The sequence below is a fragment of the Battus philenor genome, unplaced genomic scaffold (genome assembly GCF_028537555.1).
Source record: "Battus philenor isolate CCGP_79_NKW_IND1 unplaced genomic scaffold, ilBatPhil1.0.hap1 SCAF_15, whole genome shotgun sequence".
In the NCBI taxonomy this organism is placed as follows: domain Eukaryota; kingdom Metazoa; phylum Arthropoda; class Insecta; order Lepidoptera; family Papilionidae; genus Battus; species Battus philenor.
The window spans coordinates 13,765,249-13,790,476 of record NW_027181677.1 but is presented as its reverse complement, the minus strand read 5'-3'; the positions used below and the strand labels follow the sequence as shown (position 1 = coordinate 13,790,476).

General features: G+C 35.4%; 1 protein-coding gene across 1 annotated transcript; it reads left to right on the top strand.

Annotated features, from left to right (window-relative positions):
* Positions 1–8,563: 8,563 nt before the first annotated feature.
* Positions 8,564–25,228, top strand: spz4 (Spaetzle domain-containing protein 4). Its single transcript, XM_068761723.1, has 6 exons — positions 8,564–8,660; positions 20,826–21,005; positions 22,303–23,105; positions 23,434–23,595; positions 24,190–24,461; positions 24,971–25,228. The coding sequence occupies exons 1-5, from the start codon at positions 8,631–8,633 to the stop codon at positions 24,446–24,448; spliced, it is 1,434 nt and encodes a 477-aa protein (XP_068617824.1). The 5' UTR covers positions 8,564–8,630; the 3' UTR covers positions 24,449–24,461; positions 24,971–25,228.

Genomic DNA, 25,228 nt, shown 5'->3' with positions numbered 1-25,228 from the left:
TGCATTAAATAAATTTTGATGACTACATGTAGGCTTTGTAGTGCCATAAGTTATTAGCTTGTCGTGTTTCAATATAAAAAAAATATTGTAAAACATATAGAGTACAGAGTGAACACTATATATATCGGAATTAGACGTAAAATCTTTGAAGAGTTTTGGTGACAAATAAGTTTAACATTCAGGTCTTTAATGCTGGTACACTTATAATCAATCATCGTGTATAAAATAATACTCATCACACTAGAAGATTGTCGATTTTAAACAGCAGTGGGCAAATATACGCTCTGGATATTTCCGACGGGCAAGCGCAGCGAAGTCTACCCACAAGTGGGCGGACAACCTACTTGAAAGTCTTTGGACGATGGCCGCTTCATACCGTTGGTATTGGAAATCAACGGGAGAGGCATATATCCCAATAGTGGACATCGTACTAAATGATGAAAAATATCTTCTATATCTATAACAATCCTTTATAAAGTATGTTATAAATCAGGGGTGGTCAAACTGCGACTCGCTAGCCACATGCGGCTCTGTTCGATTATTTTTAACTCCGATTGATTGTCGAATTATTTCAATATTTAAATTTATATAACCTATATCAGCTCATGGAAAATCGAAACAAATTACTGGTGTAAATAATAAAATAATAATTATTATTATTCCACCATAAAATTAGCGAATTCTAAACTACGATCATAATTAACCGGCGTCTTAAGTATTATTAGGAGTGCTGTCATATACGTGTGCCATTATACCTAACTTCAATACACATATTTTGTACTTTTAAATAAATAAAAAAAACATTCTATAGCGTGTTTTAAACGCGAATTTAATTACGGTACGCAAATTATTTCAAATTTCGAAAAATGTCTCGCAATGTCAAAGAGTTTGCCATCCCTGGTATAGAGTAAATATTGAATAAAAGCGTCTTCTTGTAAAATTTAAGCTATTTCTGATACGGTATCAGACCATACTTTGTCCTGGTCGAATTTGATTGACCATTTTCGCATTTAAATAAATATAATAATAAATATTTCAAAAAATTATTGCTATGATTTTGAATTAATGCGATTATATATTATATATTAGATATTTCAAAATCATCGCATTCCATTTATTTATTAAATATAAAATTATTTAAATAATTTTATAATCGATTACTACGAAACGCTATTGAATTATAATATATTTAAATGCAATATGAACTGTAATTGCGCGAAGTTCACAGCGAACTGTCAAACGCAATTAGTCAATATCTATCAAACAAACTGAAAGTCGGCCATGTTTAGCGCCCTTGAGACGGAATATTAGATACAAATACACCTATCCCCCGATTTACACGTTTTCGCTTTTACACGGTTTTCCAAAAAAATTTTTTTTTGTTTTAATAACCGATTTTATTACCATCTCTCATAATGTAAATATTTCTGCTTCAAACATCGAATCGGCACAAATAACTTCGAGTTATGAAAGTGAAATCGAACCTTCGATTCCGAAAGAAAGAATGAGAGTAATTTCTTTTTCGTCTTCTGTTTAATGTATTTAAAATAAAATAAAAAAAAACAGTCTTTCCGTAACATATTAAATATTTTAATTTGTCAAATATTGAAAAAATTAAAACTGTTAAATAGTAAAATTATGCATTTTCTGCAAGCTTTTCGATTTACTCGGTTTTGACTTGAAAATGTTTAATTTTCGACTTACACATTTTTCTCAGGAACGTATCAACCGTGTAAATCGGGGGATAGGTGTACTTGTATTATTATTATAGATGTTCCACAGACTGTATCGTCTGTGCCTTTTTTGCATTTATCTTTATTATATCCGATATTTTTTTTTCTCACAGTTTTTTCATGTTACAGTGTTTACTAAGTCTCTTAATCTATCTTAACGACGCCTTAAGTATGTAGTGTGTGCAGTCTATGCGGCGGTTGCCGTATTCACATCGATGAAACCTTACGATCGCATCTTGAGTCTCGTCCGTGCAATACGCGCACGTGTGTGACGTGATATTGCTAGCGCATGATAGACACTGTTATACAGCCATATGAAACTTAACATATTTAATGCCAGTCCAATTTGTGGTCTATTGTCGGAGATCCAAGGCATATAGCTACTGTTAGACCAGTATTTTTCAATCCATGAGCCATGCCCCACCTTAGCCTTTCTAAAATTATTACGCCTCCCTATATAACAAATATATATTTTATAACACACCGAAATGGTTAAACTCGTGTCGAGTCCATTTTCAAATTTAAAAACACTGTGTTAGAGTTCCCGCCCAAGATAGTAAAAAGCTTGATGGCTCCATTCTAGTATAACATTTATTTAACAGCTTGCACCAACTCCAGAGGGTCGTCCGCGCAGACTGTACCAAATCCAGAGGGTCTTCCTCGAGCGCTTTTATTAAAAAAGAAGCCTATATATGTCGACCACAAATCATAGGTCTTCCCTATAAATATCTATGGAGGAATATACAGGTTGGGCCATAAATTTTTGCACTTTTGAAACATGTGTAGAAATAAAAGTACAAATGCTATTTTGTTTATGATTTATTTACCGTAATTATCATTTATTAAAATTTATTTTTTAAAAATTACATCGTCGAGATGTGCTCCGTCTCGCCGTTGGCCCCTTACTCTCACGGCTTTGGAGAAATCAAGTGTTGCTATTTGCAAAAATTTTTTCCCCACCCTATACCATAATCGCCACACTTGGCAGACGGGTCAGATCAATATTGGTATTATGGTACGCAGAGGACGCTGCTGTTCATCTAGAAACCTGCAAGTGTTTAATGGCAATTCTATATAATTAATTCATAAAGTGTGAATTATATAAGATTGTATTTCGAGAATTGAACCCGCGATTTACGATTTCGAGTCTCAGTCTTCTAGGCTACCACTGCTCATATGAGCCTTTACATCTATTGTCAACATCCGGAATCTAATAAGTGATCTAAGTCAAGTTAAGATGGTCAGCCTGTCTTAGAAGTCCAATGACCAGCGGTGGACATTTTGCAGCTATAGGGTGGGCCAAAAACTTTTGCAAATAGCAACACTTGATTTCTCCCAAACCGTGGGAGTGCCAACGGCGAGACGGAGCACATCTCGACGATGTAATTTTTAAAAAAAAAATTTTAATAAATGATAATTACGGTAAATAAATCATAAACAAAATAGCATTTGTACTTTTATTTCTACGCATGTTTCAAAAGTGCAAAAATTTATGGCCCTCCCTATATAATGAAGATAACTAATGATGTATTGTATAAAAATTATTACAATTGGATGAATAGATATACAAATGCAGTTTTAAATTAAAAAAAATGTTTGTGCTAAGAAAATATCCGAATGTTCGCAAGTTTTTTTTTAAGTTATATCGAAAGTATCCTGCGATAAATAACTCATTAATATTAATTACGTGTAACAGACAGGCGCGGTGCGGATTTAATCGTCCACACTGATCAAGTGGAGGTAATTAAACTCAAACAGGGCCACCTTTCGATTTTAAAGTGGCAGGCAGATTTGCAACCGGCGTGGGCTCACCACGCTGCCGTTCGTTTTTCGGGACATGTTGAACTTTCTTCGCGATATACTTTCCTTATTTAGTTTAATAGTAACACACATATATGTATGTATGTATGTATGTATGTTTTTTTTCGAGGAGGTTTAAAAATACGTTTACGTATCATAGGGCCTGATGGTGATGCCCCGTATATCGGACTCGATCTAGGCGTCAATACCGACTAAAAACAATCCTCTTTCTTCGGTATGTATGTATGTATATATGTATGTATATATAATTTCTGGCATAATAATAGTGTGGCATTGATATAAAAATCAATGTGCATTGTCAAATAAAAATTGTTAATAATAACGGGTTAATATAAACACTTCATAATAAATAGCATACTGCATAAAAATTAATTATAATAATAGAATAATTGCAATATAATTTACATATACCACAATTTAAAATTAAAATTTGTTAGCATTAATTTTTTTTTTTCAAAAAAAGAAATTATTGGTGTTATCACGTTAGAAGTTGTCAAATTTTGAGTTAAATTTAGATTTTTTTAAATTTAGTTTAGTAATTAGTTTTAGTTAGCCTGTGGACTGTACATTATAAAAAAAAATGTGGGTAATTTTGATGTGATGTTCCAATAATATTTTTACAAAAACAGAAAAAAGTAGACTGGCACAGAACAAATGAAAATACAAGCTGTCAAACGACACACTGTAAATAGAAAAAGTACAAAAACACAAATAATAATACAATGAGGTTGCGCCTCGGTGCGCCGGTCAGAAAATTATTCTATATAAGTTTATATTATTTATACCCATATTTATTACTATTATTATATAGTGTTTTCTAACACATACATCCAAAATATTATTTCAACCTAGCTCACTCTACGAAACAGACTGCGCTTGTCTAGTGGTTTATCAGTAAGTTTCACTATAATACTGTTGTTATGAAAACTAATAAAAAATATTATATGGACGAGCCTAACAGATATCGGGATTTCTGAAATGTTTTTTGTTCAATGCGTAAAATATAGATAAGAATAAATAATGTACGAACGGGACTTTTAATATGAATCACATTTATATCTATAATTAGTTACCTACTATGTATAATATATTTTTGTAAATGTAAATAATTAATAAATTTAAAAAAATCCCATATTTTTAATTACAAAACATGGCAACACGATCGGGCGCCATTGTTTTGGCGCGGGAGAAAACGCCATCTTCATTCAAGATATCGTCGAGGGATAACGGTGCGGAGCACGCGCATGTGCGCTGTCCTTTTCTAGCGTACGAAAATTAGCGCTAGTTCGAAAGAGACGGACGCCGCGGGCAGCGGACGCTTACTCGACTGACCTACTGAATGGTCTACACTCTCTTGGCAGCACAACGAAACCTAATTTTTCCGTCATGCGAATTAAATATGAAATAACAATTTAGCATCTTACACGTGAATGTACATTATTTAGATCATTCACTCGTTTATTGTATGTCTGTACGTTTCAAATTTATAACCTAACTAAATTTAATTTCGTTTGACAGTGAGCGTAAGATTGGAAATACAAATGGGTGACCATAGCAAAATATATGTGTTAAAATAAACAGTCTCACTAGTAATAAATCAATTATATGTACTGTCTATAAATGTATTTATTTAATATGAATTATATATATGAAATCATGGAAGAGGAGATGCGTAGAAGAACGAAAGTTACTGAGAAAGTGGGCAAAGCAGCGCGCAGAACTGATGACCACTCCACTCCTCAAATGAAAGGAAGAATGAAAGGCTCCAAAAACAAAACAAAATACATTCGACCGTGGCCACGGTCAATCGTATGACTAATGTGATTTGATCATTTTTAATGTTTTTAATCTAATATTTTATATAAGAGTACGTAATCGCGACTGTTCTCTCTTTCTTATGGAGTTTCTTTCTCCTTCTCCACTATTAACCTTACGTAACAGAGTAGAAACAAAAATAAAGAATTAAAAAAATGTTGACGATCTATAAGAGTTCTGATAAAAGTTCCAACGTTGAATAAATGATTTATATCTTTTATCTTTTTTTGCAACAGACGACTAGCATAGACGAGAGTGTTGGTATCACTATGTATGTAACTCCTGAAAACAGTGAATCAAAGAAAATGCATCACGATGCAGTATATATAGTCTACAAGATAAAACATAGACAGGAAATAAATTATACATTCAATCCTTTAATCAATCACGCTGTATATAATAAATACAAATAATGGTTATTAGATATGTTATTTAGCCTGCCTACTGAAAATTCAACTTGGTAATCCTCTGGGTTATTAAGAAGGACGTTAGAAGAACGTGTGTGTGCTATCGGAGCGTGTGATCTCAACACATATGGGTAGAAGAAAGGGAAGCCTAGGAAGCCCATCCTAAGTAAGAAAAGGACCAATATTTAGCCACTTCCGCACATGCAGTGGTAGTCGTGCAACAAAGCCCGCCAGCCCGCTAACAAATGCGCATACAGCAGACAATGCGAATTACACAACACCACCGCTAAATCTCTCAACACGTGTTTCACCCCTCCACGGGGCATTTTCAGGAGTTAATTTACACCGATTAATGCACTCTGTGTTTGCTCTTTGTTGCACGACTGCCACTGCATGTGCGGAAGTGGCTAAATATTGGTTCTTTCTTACTTAAATAATATAGAATTGGTTGCGGCGCTACAGAACCTACTGAAACAACGGAATTCTTACCTCCAGCTATTACGCTCGTTCGAAGTAGGTCACATGGAAGAACAATCCACCGATGGGACGCCAACTGCACAGCACAGCTCACGGATCCAACACCGCAAGAGGTCCAGATAGTTCACACGAAACACACGCGTCGATAAATATGTAACTAAATGTATTTTAGGGTTCTTCAATGAAGAGCCGGCGCTTTGAAACCGACATAAACCTATTTTCGAGTTACACTTTCGCTCCACTGGAAGGCGCCATCTTGATTTTGGCGATCCGTGATTGGACGAAAGCATAAACGTCAAAAATAACCTTCAGCTATTGGCTAGAATTTCTATTTGAGTGGGAACAATAACACTGTTTGATTGGTTAGTGGAAAATTGACATGGTTAAGAAACAAAGAGTAAAAGAAAAAGAAGATGAATAAATGGTTAAGCAAAAATGTCCCTGGGAACCCTAGACAGAGGTTGTACCAGAGGTCCCCAATAGAAAGGGCCTTAAAAATCCTCTGGATTATCCATTACTTTGTTATATCCATAGATCTCTTCATTGCGAAATAATGGATTTTCATGGCATACACAAATATTCAATATAAGAGATCGGAATTAAAAAAGGACATTAACAAAGGATCACATTTTCCTATATTAAGTCAATGTTCGTGAAGTCAAAGCTAAATAAGAGTTATAATTTCAGCACGTATATATATCGGCATTTCCATGCTCTCCGTATTTAGATCAGCTTGTGTGCTGAATAATGATTGCTTGTTTAATTCAGATTAATTGTTTTGTTTATACGAAATGAATGTTTGAATTTAATCTGTAATACACTTATGTTTTTTTATCTAGTCTATTTTCTTATTTTCTGTAGATGTAGCTATTAGTCTGGAGGCTTTTACAGCTTTGTTAGAACAGAGTCCACGAAACGGAAGAGTCCGTTGAACTTATCGAAAATAAATTATACTCGCCATTCGAATTCCAGACGACTTCACATCGTACTAGGATTAGAACTAGTTCGTACCTAGGAAACAGCTCTACCTGTGTAGAAGTGTGTAGTGTAGAAGTGTGTAGTGTAGTTGTTGTGTATACGGCTTAGGACGGCAGTGTGTAGCACTCGACTATCTAAAGGAGGATTCGGATCCTTTCTCGGGTCACCTATGTTGTACGCGGTTAGAGAGGAAAGACCGCCCCTTGTACCATGTGTGGTCCCTGCTCCTTCTTTCATCATTTCACAACCTCTTACACTAAAGTTTTCTTCTGTCATTCACTATCTCCATCTTTCATATTCAAATCGTCTACCGTGCATTACCTTTCTTCCGTCATCTTTGTTTCTATACCACAGTTTGTTACATTATTGACACAGATTTGACTAGATTTTTCTATTTTACAGTTCACTATTTGTTGTAATTTCTATTTTTATTTTTATACAATTATAGCTTTTTTATTATTTCTACACGTGTGGTCACCGTTCATCTGTTCTTAAAAAAGTTAGACAGCGTAATTCTCTTTCTTCTAGTTCTCCTTCTAGAAAACCTTAGTCGTAAAATAAAGCAACAAGGTTATCAAATGCGACCACATCTGAATAAAGTCTATAACACTTAGTCATTTATTCAATTATTAATATATTTACATTATTGTACACATAGGATCTTAAACAATGATCATTAGATTAAAAAAATCGTTTATTTAACATTAGAAAATTTAAGAGAACTTTATCTGTTTTATTTTTAACTCTACTACTGCAACTGTTGAGTTTATCGCCGGTACTTCTCAGGAGGAGCTACCTTGTGAGCTGATGGTAGCTTTATTCATATTTTTGTGTTGATTAAAGATTCGAAAGTGCTTGTGACAGGCTATTAGTATAAACAATATTTTAATTTTGATTTTGAACACCTGATTTGTGTTCTGCAATCTAGTTCTATAATAAAATTAAGTAATAAAAATGATTACTGTCATTAAAAAGTTTGAACAACATCGTGGCTGTCATATGGATGTCTAATAGTTAAGATATTTCGACGTTTAATTACATTTATTTCACATTAGAATTGCGCTCCCGTACAACATTGTATCGAATGTTAACGGCATTGTAACCTACAGACGGAATGACATAAATACAGGTACGATTCCGAGATATATCGGCGGAAGTCGCTCTTGTGACGGCGGGAAACTGTTACGCCGAGATCTGGTATCGCCGTACCGAGATCGCCGCACTAGGAGCGTACCGGTTACTTTTCTTTTAGGGCTCCGAGTTGCCGCTAAAGTGCATCTGATGCAGTCCTTGACGGGGGAAGCTCCGCGCCCGTCAGTCGGTGGACAGACGCCGTGGCGGACGGTCGTCTTCATCATGCGCTTCCGTAACGCGTTCACAGTGAAAGTCCGATAGAGAAATGCGTCTTGCGATCGCCTTTCTGTTTGTGGTGAGTGCTAATTACACCGAAAGTGCTAAATCGGGTGTTCCCGCGCTTTTGTTTTGGTCACACGGGATTCATTTCTTTTGGCTATCAGTGATTTTGAGGTGGTATAAATTTGAATTGATTATATTAGGCGGCCTGTCAAAATTTTGTATGAGTCAATGGTGGCCGAGAAAGTATATCGTTACGGCAGTTTGAATAAATTAAAAAAAAATTGTATACCAAATTTCTAATTTCAAAAAAATATATATTTTCTTTTTCTTTTTTCGAATGCTTGGCTTCGTTCTTATCTAGATCAATGTGGAAGTATTCAAACAATGTTTTCCATCGTTTCAAACGGTGATAAGTATTCCTAATGTTTCGTGAGAATTCCGAGGTCATTGAACCCGCAAGGATTACATCGGAACGCCTATTGTCCTAATTTGAGGCCACACTTTTAATGGGTTGCATTGTAAACAAATACGTGTGAAGCGATATAAGAAACAAATTTATCCGCCATTTTTATTCTCATATTTTGACAGTTAATTTTTTAATACTTAAAATACAAATGGGTTTACATCAGGCCAATTAAAAAAAATAACAGTATATATAAATTGTAACAGATAATATATTCTTCCATTTCAAAACGATTCCATAATTAATACATAATTTATAATAAAATTATTTATCTGTAGCAATGATTTTGATGTATTCTGCATAATATATGATTCTAGTCACGTTATCTTATACCTCTTATAATAATACAGTCGTTTAAATGCGTTGCGGTTATTTCTTAGTTACTCCTCCGATCCGAACGAAGCTGTCATCTAGAAGATAGATAATATGGCTGACTTTAAGCATGGGCTTTCTAGACAATTGCTGACATGACCTAGGTATCTAGACCATTTTAATTTTTTTTAAAAGCGGGTCATTTTTCTTATATATCTGTCTTTGGAACTGATTTGCTGTTTTTTCAAAAAGTTTTTTTTTTAATATGTTTCACTGGGTTATTATAAAGAAATGTCACAGGTGTAAAATCATTAAAAACTAGAAAGTATAGCTTATTTATGTTAATCAATATATGATAAATTCTACTCAAATATTAATGGTTTTAGAAATTATAAATAAAAAAATTATTATTAACGAAATTAAATTAAAATTAATTATTGTTTAATATCTGTCTTTGAAGACTGCACTGGTAGAAGCTACTGACCTATCGCATTTATTTTTTAATCACGTTATACAGCATGATTAGAAATAGATTTATAAGTTTAATAAAGTTGAACGTAAATTTCGATTTTTCTCTTTTCTCTGAAAATATATGGTATTAGTGTAATGGTTATATTACATATCTTATAAATATAAGCATAGGGTAATCAGTTATTATAAAAGCTATAAAGATGTGAACTCGATCTTGATTTAATCGTCGATCCCTCTTGTGGGCGTCCCACATGCTGGACCTGTGCTATAACATTATTACGTTCTTCCGGAAAACAAGTGCGATGTACAATTATGTTGCAGTAACTAACCTAGTGTTTCCCAACGTAAAGCCCACAGGAGGGCATTTCGAAAGTGGGCTCGTGCCGAAGTTCATACTTTCGATTAACATAAAAATTATGTATGTTTCATAGAGGGGCGTAAGAATATTAGATACGTTAATATGGGGCCAAAAATCTACCATAAAAAAGATTGCTTATTTTATGTATATATATATATATATATATAAGTACATAGATAGATATGTAATTTAATAATTAGAATTAGGCGTAAAAGGTTTAAAACCTAATATTAGAGTTACAATAAATTTAACATTAAATAAAGAAATATTTAAAAATAATAAAATTGATCTATTACCAATTTTGCTTATAAATAGAGATCGTATATCACTTATGAAGCCTCTAGAATCCTTCTAGACTTATATTATGTTCCTATGAAATTTAGTTAGTCTGATATTCCTACGTACAAACACAATGACAAACAGATCGTTATGTTCGATTCGAATGTTAATATATAATAATAAATTAAAAATAAATAGATTAATTTAATCTAAAGTTTAATATATTTAATTACAAGCTCATCCCGTAAACGTTGTTCAGCAAAAAAAATTATGGGGTTGATCGTAGAGGGGTGAAATTTAAGGGTTATATGTATTTTTAATGCCACATTATAAAAAATTAAGAACAAAACATTTCGTCAAAAAATTAAAAAAAAAATTTAAGGGTGAACAACCCTTATCACTTAGGGGTATGGAAAAAAGATAGTAGCCGATTCTCAGACCTACTAAATACGCATATAAAATTTGGTAAAAATCGGTCGAGCCGTTTCGGAGGAGTACGGTAACTAACATTGTGACATGGAAATTTTATATATTAGATGAATATGAAGGAGTAGTTGCATATGTAATTCACACAATGTACATTACATACAAGAAGTTTCCAGAAGATGGGCGGCAGCGTTATGTTACATAATACCACACTGCTGTCACCAAACCACAGACGATTAATACGAAAAAATTAAAAAGAAAATCTTTTTTTTTTTTTTTTGAGAATCTATATTTCACAGACATTAGCGTCCGTGTCTTTATTTTATATAAATACATTTAATATATTAAATTGTTTTTACTCTCATTACTGCATGTGACAGTGTTTAATAAGTCTCTTAAACTATTTACGAACTTTCCTTACCGCAGTTCGTTCCGCCGAAGTGACGCTACTGTACCAGGCATGTGCGCCGCGAAGTGTTCAATGCATGGCTGCAAGCAGATGTTCGAATTTTCTCATTTGTGTTACATATTTAAAGATTTTACTAGTATATTATTAAAAAATGGAAGTTAGGTTATATCTTAGTAATTTATTTGGCTCTGATAAATCTTAAAACAGGAATCTATACATAAGCCCATATTACAAGGTGTATGCCGTCTAACACCGGCGCTGATAACGAAAACTGATTAAAAAGAAATATCTAATATATAAAATTCTCGTGTCACGGTGTTCAAACTTGAACTCCTCCGAAACGGCTTGACCGATTTTTACCAAATTTTACATGCGTATTCAGTATGTCTGAGAATCGGCTACTATCTATTTTTCATACCCCTAAGTGATAAGGGTGGTCCACCCCTAAATTTTATTTTTAATTTATTAGACAATTTTTTTGGTTTTTATTTTATTATGATACAGCATACAAAAATACATACAAACCTAAATTTTCACCCCTCTACGATCAACCCTTATCTTACATTTGTTAATTAAAAACTTTAATTTTTTTTGCAAAAGACCGTTAGCGGGATCAGCTAGTAATAAATAAAAACATCAAACTTGCCTCGGATAAAATAAAGAAACAGGGGAAGAAAAAGTAATGAATGAAGGTATAAATAATCATAGATCTAGTAAATAATTTTGCAATACAAAATATTTATATCTCATGTTCTGATTTAGTTTTGATCTAGGTTATATGTGTATATATCTCAGACTATGTGTATATTATTGACGGTACCCCAATGGTGGCAGCTCACAGTGGGGTCAAAATCTGGGTCGTGGGAATGGGGTCGATGTATCGCGCGCTCAGTGTATATACTCGCGCATATTTAAGCACGTGTGTTGTTAATACGTTCACTGCGGCTTGAGGCCGATTCAGCCTCATAGTAGACTTTGCACTGGTGCGGCGCGTAAAACTCGTGTTTTCTCTCTAGTGCGGCGGCTGTTTACACTCAACCGTATGAGATATGACAAAGACAAATATAGCTTTCCTTATGTCTGCGAAGCATTGACTCAATATTGTAAAAAAATTGATTGAAACATGAGGCAGAAAAGGCCTCAACCGCACTACTAGGAAGTTCAGCTTGAGGCTGATTCGACCTCAGCCGCACTAGCTGAAAGTTCTTCAAAATTGGGCCCGCAGTGAACGTGTTAAGCTTCTTTAAGATGCACAACAGGTGAAATGATTTTTTGTGAGATTGTATTTATATATTTTATCAGCGTCATTAGAATAATCTGATCGAACTCAAATATAATGCTATTTCACAACTTAAAGCTAGAAAGATTCCAAATGCGTCTAGAATGTAGGAATTTTAATGAAGCTGTAAAAACTATGAAAAGTAGATAAGAAGAGGACCAATATTTAGCCACTCCCGCACATGCAGTGGTAGTCATGCAATAAAGTGCACCGCCCGCCAGCCCGCTGATAAATGCGCATGCGGCAAAAAATGCGAACTGCACAACTACCACCGTTAAATCACTCAACACGTGTTTCACCCCTCCACGGGGCATCTTCAGGAGTTATGTTACACCGATTAGTGCCAAACACAGAGTCGAGTCAGAGTCAGAGTAGCACAGATGTGCGGAAGTGGCTTATTATTGGCCCTTTTCTTATTTAAGATGGATTTCCGCAAAATACCTTTTTTTTTCAGGTTTTTTAATTTTGTTTTTAAATCTCTCCAGTGGCAGATATGAAAATGATTGTGGAATTGTATGCATACAATTATGCCTTGTGTCTTAAATGATTTATTTAACTTTTTAAGACGAAAACTAGGAGCATACGGCTTATTTTTATTCCTTATATTAACATCCCATCTGTTACTATTGGGGACAAACAAATCATTATTATGGGTTTATTACTGAACATCGTTTATTAGAATATCGGGTTTATTAAAAACTTCTCACAAACAATTCCGAGCAATAAATGGACAGAAACTTTAGACAGTAGGCGTTAGATAAGGCACTTGGCAACTGCTATTAAAACTACGATAGTATTAAGTGTCACTAGTTTTAGTGAACCTATTTCGTTACCGCAACTTGAGGCTATGTCATGCGACGTAAAAAAATGTCAGCAAAATAGTTTATTATTTATTTAATGGAATCAGGCGTTACCTCGCGGAAGTCCATCCTAAGTAAGAAAAGGACCAATATTTAGCCACTTCCGTACATGCAGTGGTAGTCGTGCAATAAAGTGCACCGCCCGTCAGCCCGCTGATAAATGCGCATGCGGCAAACAATGCGGATCACACAACCGCCACCGTTAAATTACTCAACACGTGTTTCACCCCTCCACGGGACATCTTCAAGAGCCATATCACTCCGATTAGTGCCAAACACACACTCACAGAATTTATTATTTATCTTTAATAAATTAGTGGTAATTAAATGAGATTTCTATGACAAATTACAAGAACGTAACACTACATCAGGGGTGACCAAGCTCCTTGGCAGTTCGAGTCGTTATTCAAAATTTGAAATTTTTCACGAAAAAGCATTTAAAACACGCAAAAGAAAATTTAAAAAATATATATATTCATAGAAATTATATAACAAAAGTACAAAATATGTGTATTGAAGTTAGATATTATAGCACATGTATATGACAGCACTTCTAACAATACTTAAGACGCCAGTTAGTTATGATCAGTGTTTGGATTTCGCAAATTTTACGGCGGAATATTAATAATAATTATTTACGACAGTAACTTATTTTAATTTTGCATGAGCTGACATGGGTTTTATAAATTTAAATATTGAAATAATTCGATAATCGGAACCAAAAATAATCGTTGAAAGAGCCGCATGTGGCTAGCGAGCCGCAGGTTGGCCACCCCTGCACTATATAATGCTTTAACACGCTCGCTTCGTCAAAATTTGAAAAAAAAACACAATCATTTTTTTTGCATTGCGCTCATATGCATCTGTATCGATCTGATCAAATATAAAGGAAGAAGAAGTAAACATATATTTTTGTTTATTCATACACAAGAAACTTCGCTTCTAGTCCAAAGCGTGACCAAATTTTGGTTGACGTATAAAACATAAATCGCGAGGTCTTTTAGATCTCCTAACGTAATGAAAGTGTTAAGAATTTTATTTTAATTTATTGTTCAAAGATACAAATATAAATAGTTCTATATATGTGAGATTTTGATATAAACATCACTATATTTATACAGTCCAGACTGCTATTAAACTTACAGTAAATATTTTGTAAGTTTATTGCGTCTTAAAGTAAAAATCTGTGAGGACACGAAAAAATTTAAAGGCGCAGTTGGCAAACTTTTACCATATGACATAACTGTTATAGTACATTTGAGTGAATTGCAATGTACGCTGTACATCGCTAGGTGTGCTCCGTCGGCGAAAGTCCCCGTCCGTGATTTCACCTCGGTAGAAGCAATGACCCAGTTACATCGGCTCGCGTCGCGATTGATAATAAAGTCAGATCAGTTTATCTAAATCACATTTGTTTTAACGGTAAATGTACGAAGTATGGATTGTTTATAAATAATTGTTCTCTATCAACGACACTCTAATGCAGTGATAACAAACACTATATAAGCCGTTCATTTTGAAAGTGTCATAAGTCGAAAGACTTTTTCGAACAAAATCAAGATGGCAACACTAAATTTATATTTTTAAAAAAGATCTCGACTTAAAAACAAAGTGACTTACGTTATTAACCAAAAAAATTCTTGGCATAATAACACAGAATAAGACATCATTTTATTTACTTAAATTGCATCAATAAAGATTGAAAAAAAAATTCATCATATTTTAAAATCTAACGTACTATTTTTAGCCTCCCTGATAAGCGAAAAACAAACCAAAAAATTATTCATCAACCTCTGTAGAAAAAATTATAAATAAAGCTATAGAAAGAAATAAAAACTAAATATTGCAAATAGATAGAACTAATAAAGACAAAATAAAAGCAATATAATATAATAATACTAAGTAAAAATGTGATATACAATAACAATAGAATTTAAGAAAATGTAAAAAGAAATGAGGAATGAATGAAAGGCGATACAGAGCGAAAGAGAAAGACAGTGGAATTATGGAATGAAAGAAACGACCGAAAGATAATGTGACGTACGAAAGAAGAGAACGAAAATAAAAAAAAATCTGTTAAAAATTAAATGAATTTGCACAAAAAGTCCCTGTCCCACAACAGATAGGGGGTACGAGAGGCCCCCAATAGCGGGGGCCATACTAAAAAAAATAAACAAAAAAAAAACGTACTGTTTTGAAAGATACATATGCAACATAGCAAAGTGTAACACAAAACAATCGTCTCATTTATTTACTTATTACATCATGTCGAGCGAAAAAAGCTCACTGCAAAGCACAGAGTTCCCTCAAAGTGCACTCCGAAGCAAAGAGGACAGTTTTTATTTTCACTTTTATGTTTAATTAGATTAAATATAGCATTTTTTAATATTCTACATATATATACAGTGCATTAGTGTAGTATTGTACCCAGGGTATAACATATACAAGCTTTCAAATGATGGTAATTTCTTTTGGTTCGGATCGATACAAAAAAAAAACAAGTATTCTTACCTAAACTACCAGGTTTAGGAAAAGAATATAGAACAACTTCTGTCGTAAATATCTTCTGTCTAATAATTTGATTGATTGGATGACAATTATTTATTCTCTGCATTGTATTATATATTACTGTGGTTCCTGACTTATGATAAAAGGACTTATATGTCAACAATCCTGTGGGATTCTTCCTAGTGACGGTAGTTCTTGGAAATAAACACAAGACGAGGTCTGAATTAGAAGTGAGTACAGTAATACCCCGCTTTACGCGACCCCGTTATACGCGGTTTCACTATAACGCGAATTGCAAATTTCGCGCTCAAAAGCCTCGAATAACGCGAAAGAGTGCGTATAAATATAATGTAGTCATCAACTTCTCTATGGTGTCTTGTACATCTGTCAAACAATTAAAAACAGTGTTGGGTGTTATGAACGTATTTTACAAGAACGTTAACAAAACGTTACCCAAAAGACAATAGATGTATTTTTCCGTAAAAAAATAAGAGTATGTGTTGCATAAAGTGTTCCTAGAATTAAAGTGATTGATTAAAATGATTTGTATTTTTTTGTAATAATTTTTCACTATGTTTAATCATAAACCTCGTTATACGCGAATTTCAGTTAACGCGATTTCTTTTGAAACGTATCCCTCGCGTAAAGCGGAGTATTACTGTATATTTAAAACTATGAAAACAATGTTTAACCAATAAAAACCGCCAACCAATCACGCATCGAAAAAGAATTGTAGAACTCTCTCTCTTTCTACCCGATGTATGTAAAGAATTATATTTATGTCAGGGCTTAACCTATAGTGCAGGGTGTGAAATGCACACGGGCGCCGCCGTCTTAGACAACTAAGATCATTGTCTTGGACCATCATGGTACAACAATGATATGACAGAAGCGGCCAGCCAGCGCGGTGGCGGTAGTTATCAAACGCGAGCGCCCTATGGGCGGCTTTCTCGAACATTATGTTACAACTCGAAATAAACCTTATTTCACGTATCGCTTTCGATTAGCCGCTTAGTTTCGCAATAGAGATGTGCTACAGGCATAAAAACAAAGAGTTATTCTGCCGCCATAAGAAGAAAGGCCGTAACTAATACCATACTGTAAGCTATACCTACTTAAAAAATAGCTTGTTGGAATCTAAAAAAACTTTCTTGTTACGCCGGCAAAGTTAATTGTTATAGCCACGGTGGGGGGTGGAGGAGTTTAGGCCTAGGGGGCGCCAGGGTTTCATTGCACACAGGCGCTATACGAGCTAGAGCCATTCCAGATTTCTGTGGGATTCCCCTTTTCGATGCAATGCTGATGATGACCTAATGTAGGTCCTGCAATCCAAAATGGTTGTAATTCGTAGGCGTCAACAGGTTTTTTTACACATGGTACGGTTCTGTGCCAGATTAGAGCCTTATTGCCAAATACAATGAAGCAGCGTAGGATGTATTTTCAAGCCTCATTGGGTCAAAGTTGCTCAATAAGCTATGGTTATCCTCGGGAATTTCCTATGAGATGGAATCCTGTACGAAGATATCCGTACAAGAACAAAAGTGAGCATATAATAGCTGATTGATAAGTCGAAGTAGACTGGCCCTATCTGATCTCTTTCTAATTTGTTGATTACACCAATGTGTACAGTATACCCGCCTGTGTATTACCTCTTACCTCCACTGTCTCTGACAGCAGTACTCTTTAAGAGTAGAATCTTCAAACAGGACAATTGCAAGGCATATTCACTTCCAGTACATCACCAAGAACGCCAAGTTACCAGGCTCCCATATTATCCAGATATGGAGTTGTTTTCACATTCACTTCTCGATTTTCATCACGGGATCTTGTCTAATCTACACCCGGCTGCATACGTATTATCTAGCATAGACCTCTTGCTCATCAAGTACCAGAACTGCGGTATCTCGTCGATTGCCAGCCGGCTACCGCTGATGGTCACTCCTAACCGCGTGATCACCTACCATACGCCCCGCTTGTCAGACTGCTGACGACGACCACTCGAGGTATGATGTTAACCTCATAGCCACTAAGAATCCGACACCAATGATCAGTACCTACCCTGTTCACGCATGCGGGATACTAGTGTCCATAGTATTCTAGACCAAAAAAACAGACACGTAGTTCCAATTGCAAACCAACTGAAGCCGAGTGTCTCTGCAGCCGGTGTAAATCGAAGTAGCAGTGATCAGGCCACTTAGAACCGATAGCCGTTGGGGCTTTAAGGTGAAGACCACAGACGAGCAAATGCAGTCCTGGATGTGCACCTATGATGTGGAGAGACAAACTTGTTAAGGTCGTTGAAAGGCTTCCAACCGATTCTATTGAAAATGATAAAATATGATGATGATTGTAATGATCCAGAAAAATGAAAGCTTGGAAAATTTTTGATCACTGAAAAGGTGGGTGGATAGCGACTACGAGGCCGCAGCACCATGTACTTGTTCAGGTCGCCCACGTTTGATACGATAGTATCTAAAGCAATAGAGATCGAAGATCGGTACAGATGACGTAAGATAATGCGTAACTTTCTAGAAGTCATCAGTGGTGAGGAATACGATGAGAGAATAAAAAAGAACAATTTGAAAATAAAATTTGTATTAAAGAAAGTTTTATACACAAATTGGGTCTTACAACCAATAAAATGTTTGACGTTCCAAAACTAGTATCTAAGTATTGGATAGTCGAACGAGTGTCTATGACGTCATCACCTGCTCCCAAATACCGTCACTTTCACTGCGTACGAGACAGGCACGACCAACACCTGCCATTGTGGCAACACCTTACAACTCCTTTGTTCCTTATATAATAAGTGCGCTCTTACAAACTGGTTTCGAAAATGAAACTCGAAGATGAGAGAATTGAAAGTATGACGTGAGCTATACGCATTTTAACATGTAGATACTAAAATTGTTTTTAAATATACATATTCTCTATGCTACATATACGTACGAGAAAGTCGCCATTTTTTTTTCTAATAATTATGTCAGATTTTTTGACATGAATAACAAAATATCGTTCGGAAAGAATGTTCGGGTTAAATGGCGGGAAAATCGTAACTTCTCTCTTGTTGCAAATATATTGTATTCCTGTTTAAGTATTTGTTTATAAATAATAAGTATAGTATTTATAATGTATATATATATAACATATAGATTCAGTTTTTTAAATAATTTTAGACAAATGCTTATTATTTATCTCTGCACTAACTTTGGTTGACGGGTAAATGCCTAAACGCATAAATCCGCCATTACACAAGTTGTAAAAAGAGTTAATAAATATATAACCAATACATTTTTAATCTGTGAACTGTAATGCTTAATTTAAAATTTAATATAATGTTTTTATAAATTTTTTATATTATTACATTTGTTTGTCTCAACCGTTAAATTTTGTTTTCTTATTACTAGCTAAATATCGTTAAATGCCTCGAAGGTTTAACAATGTGTTGGGTCAAGTAATAAAAAAATCCTGCGGTAGATATTTTGTTGAAGAGATCCGATAAGGTGAACGGTTTTTTAGTGGTAAGATTCCTCGCCAGCTCTGATTTGAGAAGAACACGTTTTTTTTATCATTTACACTTAATATAAGTAGTCTAAGCTAATGATTTCCAAACTCCAAATATTCTATACTGTAGTACAAGTTAATAAGTTTTGTTCTAGGAACTTGTTTATTTATTTATGTACACCAGCCGTACAAATAAGTTAAAATTACATGTTCAATACATATATATATATATATATATATACATATATATATATATATATATAAATTCATCATCCTCGACATCCACTTTTGGACTTATAAAAGGACCAATAGGATCTGTTGGAAGCGGCTTACATCCAATAAATCCTAACTGCCCCAACGGCTTGCTCGCTGAGATTCAAAATGTCAAACAACATTTTTTTATATTACTGATCTGCTTCCACAGCCAAATTACATCTGTCATATATTCTCATATCTGTCCCCGTATGTTGTTCTAAAAATATGGTCAATTTAGTGTATAAGTCACTTAAGATATGTGAAGAAAAACATTCCAATACGTCATGCCATTGTTATGGGGTGACTTACCCTACTAGTTGGACTGAGGACATAGTTCAAGGTCGCTGGAGATCGCCGGATGCAGGCAACGCGGGATCTGGCATCGTGACGATTTTTAACGGAGGCCTAAGCCTTGAAGTGGGCATCCATTGAAAAGAAGAAAAAGAATGACATTGTCACTACTTTTATGATAGCTGCTAAGTCGATCATTTATGATAACTTATTTAACTCCAACTTAATAATCGATTCTCATATTATTGTCACCGATAGCCAACTTAGATCACAAGGACCCGAATGAAGTACAATGCGATTAAAATAAGAATAGGACGGGCTCTCGGCTAACTTCACTCATATAAGTACGGTCAGCATTAAATATATAAAATAAAAAAATAATAATAATTGCTTTTGTTGATTGTTTAATTTGTTTTACAATGAGCAAAAGAGGTAGTGTTTTACATCGGCGAGCTCGAGAGATTATCATCAATGTTGATAAGTACTTCGAGGAAGAGAAAAAACGTGCCATTATGTTGTTGGACCAGTTAAAACAAGCAAGAATTGTACCAGGGCCAGATGGCAATATTCATATATCGCGTGATGTATTTGGAAGTTTCATTAAGCATTTGGAAACTGCTTCGAAGGTAACCGAGCGAGTGACTTTAGCCACTGGTATTATTTTTTAACATTGCTTTTTTTGCACACTATACCAAGTTCCCGTTGTGACGTCACAACATGGCGCTAGGCCGGTCCTATTCTTATTTTAATCGCATTGTAAATGAATTTGTGTGTTTTGTGTTTGAAAGTTGATTAGTAACAAACATTATCTCCCCGCAAGTAGGCGCCGTGGCGATGGTGCAGTTCCTACGACTACGCGTCAACATGCGCCAGGCCCCACCGAGCCGGCCGCGCACGCCCCCCGCCAGCGCCCCCCTGCGACCTCACAACGCTCACCTACTGCACTACCCCTGGCAGTGGCTACCCATGGCACGCCATACGACGATTTGTACGCGAGAATCAGGTATGGCAGCATCAACTAGCTTTTATCACTTACACACTAAAAATAAATATAAAGGGTCTGTGGTAAAGAACTGTAATCTAGGAATGTAATGAAGGATGAAAGGAGATGCAAGATAAAAGATCTGCATGCGAAGAGTGACAGATCATAAATAAAATAATGAATAAAAGGTAACATAGAAAACGAAAGAGAAAGTAGAATAAAAATATAAAGACTCGTTTTACTCGAATTTGTAATAATTTAAAAAAAACTTACGAACTAGAAACTCTTTTGAGTTAGAGACACGTAACTACTTCCCTTACAATCCATTAAAGTTAACTACATTTTCTAACTTTACATAAATGAAAATCATTAATAATGAGATGGCTAAAGAAACTTTGAAATGAAGTTACAGAATAAATCATGAAAGTATCACGCACACACGCACGCATAAACACATACAGCCTTATTTTCTATTACGCCTTTAATGTTACTTTTTGTTACATAGAAGGCAATAATAGAAAAACCTCCTGCTGCAGACATTTCCAACACTGCACCAGCACCAGCAACCACTGCACCTGCGACACTTTATACAAGTCACCCGGTTATTCACAACAGAACAAAACACTACCCAACACACCACAACACCCGTTTTTAATGAGGGGCCGCCCGCTCCCTAACCGCGAACAGCGAACCCTTGGCTTGCCTGCGGTCCACGCTGCCGTCCCAAGCCGCAAGCACACATCAGCAACACAACCCGTCAAAGCTCGGTTCACAAATAGTCTCTGCAACGTGAGAACATCACCGTGCAACTGATAGGCGCCATACCAGCTTTACTTTTAGTACGTAGCCTTCCGCTCCGTGAACGCAGTTCAAATGAAGCTGTAAAAGCCTTAGGACTAGTAGCAACAACATCTACAGAGAAAATACAAATGCAGAAAAATCTAATCTTTTTTATATTAAGAAGTCAAGTATCGTAAAAAAAGACAGATATTATCATTGTATTTTATTTTATTAATTATATCTGTTGTATTTAAAAATAAAAAAATTAAGACAAAGGATTTTTGTGGCATTAGATTATTTATTCGTATTATTTTGATACGTTTTTGATTATATTACAATATATTGCATAGAACAGTTTTTCACATAGGTGTGTCACAGGGGAGCAAATTGATTGTTAAGGATTGCCCCTTTCTTCTTCACCTCCGGTGTGAAATGATCAGTAGAATTTAATAAATCGAATAAATATCTTGTTTAATAAAGAAATTATTTACTTTTCCTGATTTCGTTTCTTAATACATTTGCAATTTCTACGTTACAGGGTTTGATGAGAAGAATGTACGGCGAAGAACGTCACATATCAGTACTGAAGGCCGAACTGGAGAACTTCATAGAAGACGATGACGATGAAGATGGTAAACGAAATGAGTTCGAAGAGGACATTATAAAAGCAAAGTTAATGTACACCATGAAGAGTCACGGACGTGCCATGAAGGATAAACCTCACTTTAGACCGATACAAAACACAGATAAACATAAAAAATTCGACAACGACACATTGAAAGTGAAGCCACTAGAAAACTACATAAACAACACTAGGGTAAACAATACAGAGACTAATAACCGTACAGAAATAACTAACAATGAAACAATGGTCGATGATAAAGAAGTTTCGTACAAAACTAAACTAGAAAGCATAGCTAATATAGAAATAAATAATCTAGACCCAGACGTTATAACACTAGAAGCTGTCATAAAACAAACAATAGAAACAAATAGTATATATCCAACAATATTGGGTACCTCTAAAAGTGAACCTATAAAAGATGTAATAGATTCCAGAAATATCACAGATAGAAACACAACATCAACAACTGAATATAACGTCAACGCGACTGAAACACCAGATATACTATACGACGAAACAACAACAGAATCAAGTAAAGATGGATGGAAGCCTATGGGTCTAGATACATCAACTCTTCCACCAACGCTTCTATTCTCTGAGCACGAGAAAGTTAAAACTGATAAGACTGATAAAGTAAATGATAAGAAAGAGGAATTCCACCCGAAGCCGACGCCGATGGAGTCCGTTAGGCCCTCCGTCATCAAATTGAGAGGAGCGTGAGTGAAATTATCTTAATACCAGTACACACCTCGATGTATTGTAGAAAATCCAACTTCTAGTACTTCTTCTTGTTGTTTTCAGCCGGTGGACGCCACTGGCATGGAGTTCCCCTAAAAATCGCCTCGATGGCCGGTCCTGCGCTGCTGTATCCAGGGACTTCCCGCGAACTTAACTATGTCGTCAGTCCCCCTAGTGGGTCGTGGTCGCTTCATCGATTGCAGGAGCGATGTGCCCCGATCACTGCCATTTTACCCACTATCTTACCCGTCATCTCTATTATGGAACGCCCAAAATAAAATTAGGAAATCAATATAATATTTTCAGAAACGCCTGTGAATCCAAAGAAGAAATGGCAGCACCTTTTTGGGCTAACAGCACGCGGGGAGAGGTACTAGCTCTGCTCAACATGTATCCTTTCGAGCAGTACATACACCTGGAGACGTGCGTCCACGAGCGTAAGCAGATGTACTGCAGGGATGGTTGCAGGTGAGTAATATAAATGACTTTTAGATATTCTTTTTACAAATTCAAATTCGATGTCGGAAGGTCATTTTAAGTAACTGCTATTCTAACACAAGGTGGCCACATAACCCAATGTCATCAGAAGATGCTATAGCATTTACGCTCTGTATTGTCGACCAGTACAGCCACAAAACTTTTATGCAAAATCATTCTTGCGCGTTCAATTTGAACGCCATTTTGAAATCGGACGCCATCAGTGATGTGGTCGCTGCCGTTGTATTAGGGTAGTGCAAATTGTAAATTCGCTTTGTACATATGTGAATACGCCTTTTTTGATCACCCTTGATTATCATCCTCATCGTCAACGTGCTCGGGCGGCAAGTAACCTATGCGGAAAACCTATGGTCAGTAGTGGAAGTCATGTGACTCAAAGAATGATGATGATAATTCTAAAACCGTTAATTTCAATAAAAAAGCGGTTTTTCCATCGTGCGATTTTGCAGGTTTTTGAATTGGAAACAAGCTTTATGATGCTTAGTTCAATACAGAATCTATCTATATACTATTATTATCAGTCTTTTGCTGCTGTCTTCTAAATTATGCTATGTTTGCTTGCAGGTGTGAGCAGCAGTACCGCCTGCACCGGCTGCTGGCTTACGACCCGCGCAATGAGTGCAGGGGCATCTTCGCCGATTGGTTCCGGTTCCCGGCGTGCTGCGTGTGCAAGTGCTACGACGTGCCGCTGGAGCTACGCGCACGGTCACCCCGCATCCTTCGCCCGCAGTACGGTGCCGAGCTACGCCGCGCCCTCTACGAAGAAGCGGCGCGAGATTGGTTCTCCAACGCCTACGATGATGACGAAGACGATTTCTATTGACGCTAGTCTTGAGGTATTTATTTCAAATAGACACACCAACAGCAATACATAAAAGTTTATATTAGTTTCATTTAATAACCTACAAAATTAAGTATGCTTACCTATTGACTATGACATATGACTTTGAGATGTGGTCGTTTACGGTGGACCTCATAAATAAGCTCAAGGTCACATAGAGATTAATGGACAGGGATAGGATGGCAACAAGATCGATTCAGAAATGTGAAGATCTGCGGAAAAACTCAGGTCACTGACGTAATTCTAAGGATTTTTCGAGAAGGTTCTCTAGTAGCAGACACGGTCCAGTAGACTCGGTGTAAGTATGCCCTATACTAGGTTAAACGTCAACAATCAAGGACCATGGAAGGTACTAGATGAAAAAACACATGATTGCCTTGCAATGGGTTTCTATCAGCTAACATGATTTGAAATATCTCGTTAATAATATTAAATTTTATAACTAAATAATTTTTTATATATCTGTGAGCTTTCAAAACAAAAATATTTAATCTGTATTTTCAGAACACGACTGCTGACACTACTCTCAACTTCAATTGAACCCACCTGGACCTTCACTTTCAGCTTTGTATTCTATAGAAGCATTTTTAATTTATTTTTCCGCAATCATAATTCCAATAGAATTGCCATAATGTAATATTTTTCACAGTTATTTTGTCATTTATATGTCAAAATGTTTTTCTATTAGACTAGTTAAAATACATTGTTATTAAATTAATTATTTATTTTTTTAATAATTAATTATGTAAATACAATTTAGAA